The sequence below is a fragment of the Lytechinus variegatus genome, chromosome 4, assembly GCF_018143015.1.
Source record: "Lytechinus variegatus isolate NC3 chromosome 4, Lvar_3.0, whole genome shotgun sequence".
Taxonomy (NCBI): domain Eukaryota; kingdom Metazoa; phylum Echinodermata; class Echinoidea; order Temnopleuroida; family Toxopneustidae; genus Lytechinus; species Lytechinus variegatus.
The window spans coordinates 7,606,553-7,612,768 of NC_054743.1; the positions used below are offsets into that span (position 1 = coordinate 7,606,553).

Consider the following 6,216-nt stretch of genomic DNA (forward strand, 5'->3'; position numbering starts at 1 on the left):
ATACAATTTACAATTTAAAGGTTTAAAATCTGCGATGCTACATATTGTTTTCGAGTTGCGACTAAGAAGATGTATTACTGCTTTACACACTTCCCAACTTGTAAAACCAAGGTAGGCAAGCCTGCCCACTTTCATGCTTTTTGCTGAAAACAGTTTTTTTGTACTTTTGCTGTAAATGCATTGGACCTGAGATATAGTTTCAGCCACATGCATGTTATTTGAGCTACATCAAGCAGAAGATGAGGGCCTCAAGACATGCCAAAGCCTCTTACCTCTAAGAAACTACCCGAGCTTATGCGTGCACTGACTCTATCTTATGTAGCTCCTGTAAAATTTGCACGTGGAGTCATGCTAGGAAATATATACTGAACTTAACTTGACATTAATGTATTGTCTCAGTCAAAACTGATGGACAGCCATATGATTTACATTACATTTACATGGCAGGTGTTATGGTTAGAGTCAGTGCCAAATAGCCATTACTTTAGTCTAAAGTCTATTCGTTTTATGAAGACTTCTTGACATCCTCAAGTGATTTCCTGATGTCTTTCAGCTCACTTGATAAACGGGTTTCTACTCTCTGGAAGCAAAATAACATGAAAATGATATTCACCAGGAAACACACACTTGAAGTAATAATCATTCCAACCGATATCATCATGTTTTTACCGTCACCCTCTACCTTCACAACTAGTACAGTTTTATTGTCTTGACAAGTTTCAGAGGTACCATCTGTCATGGTATTTGTGCTTTGTGTGACCTCATCTGTGTGATATTCTTCACTTTTTATTGGTGATTTCTTGTGGAAAGATGTAGTTGAGCTATGAGAGCATGAATCAATTACTGGTCTGTTGTTAGGGCCCCATGAGAAATCATTGCATTCGCTTTGCATCTTTGGTAATCTGTAGGTTGAGGAGCAACAGACAAGTGGAAGTGTTGTCCGAACCCAAATCTTTTGGAGAGTGTGGGTTTGGTTTGAAATGGGGATCGTCCATGGGGGCGATTGCTCATTGTTTTGAAAACATGAAATATATCCAGGGTCAGTACCCGTTATAGCTGAGCAGTTCATTATTTCCCAGATATCATTAATGCCAAAGTGAACCTTTTTTATGCTGCTAATAACGCAAGATGCTAGACCAGGAGGATATTCAATATGCACTGAAAACCTTTGTGTTGTATCCTCAAGAATGTTGCCATCTCTTACAAGTTCACATATGTAATCTCCAATATCTGTACGAGATATGTTTTGAATTTGCAGTTGAACAAATCGACTTTTCGATTGGGATGTGGCCATTTTGATTTTAAACCTCTTGTACTGACTTTGTGTCAGCATGTTTGCTACTTTTCTTCCATTCTGAAAGAATGGTTCACCTTCGCCTATTCTCAACTGAAAATCCAAGGGACCCTCAATGTTATATTGAAATCTTAATTCTGCTAGGTCCCCTTCTGTAAATGTAAATTGGAAGGATTTACTTAAAGAGCAAAGAGTTGCCAAAGCAACAATGGCAAAGACCAGTTTGTACATGTTGAACCTCAAAAATGTAGTCGCACTAAACTATCATTAGCAAATAACTGCTCCTTTGTTATTGAATTAAAGTCCTACTTTATCAATACCTTCAAAATATGCAAGAAAGCCAGATAACAAATGCAATTTGGTTCCAAAGGAAAACTTTTTCATTGACAAAAAGCTGGTGAGCTGTTGATGTAATATACAGTGTTGGTTGTAGTGGTCCAGTTAGTATCTTTGGTCTCACTGCAGGAACTGTTGTGGTTTGTGACAGGGATTTGGTAGAAAGCAGAATTTGTGTTGAATGCTCTTTACCACGCTCAGTTGATACAAAGTCTCTGCACCTTCGATAGCTTTTGCGGTACAACTCACTAACGGAACAGCATCGAAGCGATTTCCTAGGTAGCCAGAATATGGATGTTATGATCTCATCTCCTGCAATATAGCGGGGATTGTGTGCAATAATTGCCTGATGATGCCTGGAGTAACAAATAATATTACTTTCGGGATAACCGTTTCTTGTTAAGCACTGCAATGCCGGTAGGTGTTGGTAGTTTACATGGGTTAGGTTTAATTCACCGGGTTCATGCCATTGACAGGAGGCAGTTCCAGGAGGGTGGTATACTTGTAAAATGTAAGATTGTGAAATAGTTGATGTGGAGTTACTGCATTGGAATATTGCTCTGTATCTTCCTGCGTCATCAACCCGAATGGATCTGATCTCAAGGGTAACAATTAAATGGTCAAATACAGTCCTTGCTGTGATATGAGTTCTGGGATGTTTCAAAGCAGTAAAGTGTTCACTATAAAGGAAAGTGCCATTGTTATTGAATATAGCTCCATTGAATTTCACAGAGAATGTGCAGTCTTGTGAATTTTGATCCACCAAGAAGTCGAAGATGTACTCTACATTTTCTTCAACATGAACAATTTTGCAGTGTTTTGCATCTGGGCATATCTCACTTCCAGAAGTCTTGTCAAATATTACAAATAGTAATAATATACCTAGGATGTGCAGCATTGTGACTTTTTCTGAAACAAATGAAAAGAGAGAAAGCAGAATGTTTAATTCTTGCTGAAAATTTGTAATTAGAATTCATAACAGACATGATAGATAATGATTCCTAGTATGCAGGATGTACACAGTGATTAAAAAAAATATTTGACCACACTCATCAGACTAAATTTCACTGAAGGGTTCAAATATTTCAGGCTGTATGAAAGCTTTAGAATTACATTGCTATAAAATGAATGTAAAGCAAAATAATGGTCAATTTGTACAGCTTAGTAAATATCATAGACTAGCAGTATGGTTGTCATCAGTGTTCTGGAAATCTTTGTATGCAACTACAAGATCGTTATTCCTCTCCTTTCAATTGAAATGATAACATTGAATATTTTGCTTTAGACTACACTATTTTGGGGGTAGAAAATTTTATTCTGTTCTAGGTTAATGTGATTGAAATTAATAAAGATTGATGTTTTAAGTATTTTGACTTGTTTTCCTTATTGAATATTAAAGAAATGCGAATAAAAAAATAGATGAGTACCCTTTTATGTGTTTTTAATAAACCACTAAGAAGACATTGAAACATCATATATATGCAGTGTACAGTTACATATTCAAAGAGATTACCCACAGAAGGAAAAATCTTTGCAGAATAAATGTAAATAGGATGTTTATTTCAGTAATGAAATCGTTTAATAGCTTTATTTATAGTTATCAGCTGATACAAAGTTTTGTTTTATATAATATGTACCTACCACTTGCCAGTCTGTGAGTTGACCAGGTCCAACCAGAATAGCCCAGAAGTAAACTGACATGGTGCCTGAAGTTCCTGAAGTTTATGATGGTTCTTTGTATCTAGCTGATTATTCCTTAAAATGCCTTCTGATATCAACAGGTTACTGTATATTTGCCTCAGGTTGAGTAGATCTTGACATAGCCTTTGGAAAGAAAAAAAAATTAAGTGCCAAATGAATTTCAGCTCAATAACTACTTTATTTCAAAATGAAATATTTGCAAATTTACAAAACTAATACACCAAGAGACAGCTCTTTCTAGCGGAAGCTGGTGTGCTTGAAAATGATCCCTTTATTATGTTGATTTGACAAAATAAGGAAGTAACTTCATATGTTTACAAGTTACAGAAGATACAAAGCCACAATTCATGTTCAAAGCTGAAACTGTTTTTTTCATTCTCTTCCGAAATTGCATGAATAACTTGAATTTAGGAAAAAAAAAACTCACCATTGATTCAAACGTCCAAAAAAAACATTTTATACTCACCTCTTTTACAGGATGAATGTACAGAACTGTTGGCCTCTTTTTACTAGTTCTGCAATGTATCTATCAGAAACCTTTTTGTTGTGGAACAAGATTTGTAGCCCTTTTCCCTTTATGTTGGAACTTTGCCCAGAACTTCACAAGGGTGCACAGGCATAGCCTTGTCTTCAAAACATTGTACTTGTTTTTTTTATCATGACAGTACAGTTGAACAGTCTATGATATCAAAGTTCGCTAAATCTTAATAAATCTTTTATTGACAGTGAGTTGATTATGATATCCTGGTACTTTAGGGGTGAAAAAAACAAAACATGACAATGTCTGTCTGTCTCTCTCTCTCTCCCTTTGTCTCTTGCTTGCTCTGCCTATCATTTTCTCTCGCTGTCTCTTGCACTCTTTCTTTCTATCCCCCCATCTCTCCCTCTCTATTTCTGTCTTTCCTCCAGTGTCTTGACATTTCCTGAAATTTCCAGAATTTCAGGAAATTTTTACTTTTCCATGAAAGATTTGGGAAATGAAAAAGTTCCAGGAAATCTGAAAATTGCAATTAAGCAACAATTAAACGTAGCAAATTTTAATGATTCATGTTATATTCAAAGAAGCTCAGAATTTTCTGCTTGTTCTACATGCTCGCATTTTGTAATTTTGAACAAAAAATATTGTAAAATTCCTTGACTTTGGTCACTTAAACCAAATTTAATTTGTATTATTGCTTGATTTTTGTTAAAAATCAAACTTGAAATTTCTAGGTAATGTCTATGAATTTCGGGAATTTGGGGATTCAGTTTAAGTTGAAGTGAAATTTGTTTTGGATCTGTGGAACGCTGCTTTCCCCTCTGTCTCTTACTCACTCTTTCTATCATTTGCTATTGCTGTTTATCTCTTGCACGCTCTCTCTCTCTCCGCCTTTCGGATGGGGTGGGGGCGGTACTGATGACATTCAAAAGAACTTGGAATTCCCCAATATGCTCGCATGATCTTTCAATACCCTAAACTTTGACCCATCTATTTGCTTGACTACATGTATACGCAGGGGTGAAATATTCTATTTTGACTGGTGAAAAAGTAAGAACTATAATAGTACTGTGATTTTTTGTCTTCAACTTTTATTTTGCTGTTTCATTTAAAGTTGCAACAAATCTAAGCTTCATGTTTGAATGTTCATTTCAATATGTTTTTAAAACCTCAATCAATCTTGATTTCTTTCTTTGACAGCAACATTTATTCAACTGAAGATTATACATTGATTACATTGACACTGTATTACAGTATAAAAATGATTATCAGTGCCTCATAAAATACTGTTAAATTCTAGGGTTGGGTTACTTTAGATGCTGCTCGTAATAAACTATAGATGTCATATCATACTTAAAGGACAAGTCCACCCCAACCATAAGTTGATTTGATTAAACAGAGAAAAATCAAACAAGCATAACGCTGAAAAAATCATCAATATTGGATGTAAAACTAGAATTTTAATTCGTCATGAGGACGAATTAGGTGACCTTTCTCTGATTTTCATGATCACGAATACAATCACCATGTTTCTTGAGATCAATACGATGCTCACATTGAAAACAAAACTTTTATTACGAAAAGAACATGTTGAATACTCTTGAAAAGAGGGAAATGATATGTGAAATACATGTATGTGTAGGTCTGTAGGCGATGTTATAAGGCCTATTAAAAACGATTTTAACCTACTTCAATATTGTGCGATATTTGAACTAATATACCTTGTAATGGTGATTAAGGAACATTTTCGAAATGTAAAAAAAAAAAATATGTCCACTTTTGGGTTCAAACCGGGGACACTAAGGACTCAAGTCTGATGCCTTACCCATTGAGCTACACACTTCCTATAGACTTAACACATAAGCAAAACGAGAGGATCTGAAATCCAATTTTGCAAGTGAAATACAGGCATGATCCCGGCATCTGATCAGAAAACGAAGACCACCTACGATAGCTTACAATCTCAGCTACAACATACTTCAAGCTAAGAGAAAACCAACAGAAATGGAGATATGGCTCGCGAAATAGAGGAACGTAAAATCCAGTTGTGAGAAAAAGTCATTTCCCATAGAGATTGCACACAAAATGAGCGAAAATGACATGCCTCTATAACTTGCCATTTTTCAGGATGATCCGATCCTTAAAATGTAAATGTACCCATCATAATAGAAATAACATGTCCTCAGCTTCAACGTAGAAAAAAAATGAGCAAAAATTGACCAATATTTACAGAGTTAGAGTCAAATTTGCATAATTATGATGACGTCATAAGTAGCGAAATGGGAATTTTGAGTTCCGACGCCATTTTGATGACGTCATGATAAAATTTCGGGTCAAATGTGACATGAAATCACATCTCCCATCCATACTCTATTCAAATATGAAAAAAAAAATGGGGGTCACGGAC

The 6,216-nt window shown here is 35.4% G+C and overlaps 1 protein-coding gene across 1 annotated transcript; it reads right to left on the reverse strand.

The window, feature by feature from the left end:
- Positions 1 to 823: 823 nt before the first annotated feature.
- LOC121413290 lies at positions 824 to 4,053 on the reverse strand. The gene is made up of 3 exons (XM_041606060.1): positions 3,798 to 4,053; positions 3,272 to 3,454; positions 824 to 2,539 (listed from the first exon to the last, which is right to left on the reverse strand). The coding sequence occupies exon 3, from the start codon at positions 2,526 to 2,528 to the stop codon at positions 1,617 to 1,619; it is 912 nt and encodes a 303-aa protein (XP_041461994.1). The 5' UTR covers positions 2,529 to 2,539; positions 3,272 to 3,454; positions 3,798 to 4,053; the 3' UTR covers positions 824 to 1,616.
- Positions 4,054 to 6,216: the final 2,163 nt, after the last annotated feature.

Coding starts and splice junctions, on each gene's coding strand:
- LOC121413290 (XM_041606060.1), bottom strand. CDS start 2,528: ATGCTGCACATCCTAGGTATATTATTACTATTTGTAATATTTGACAAG.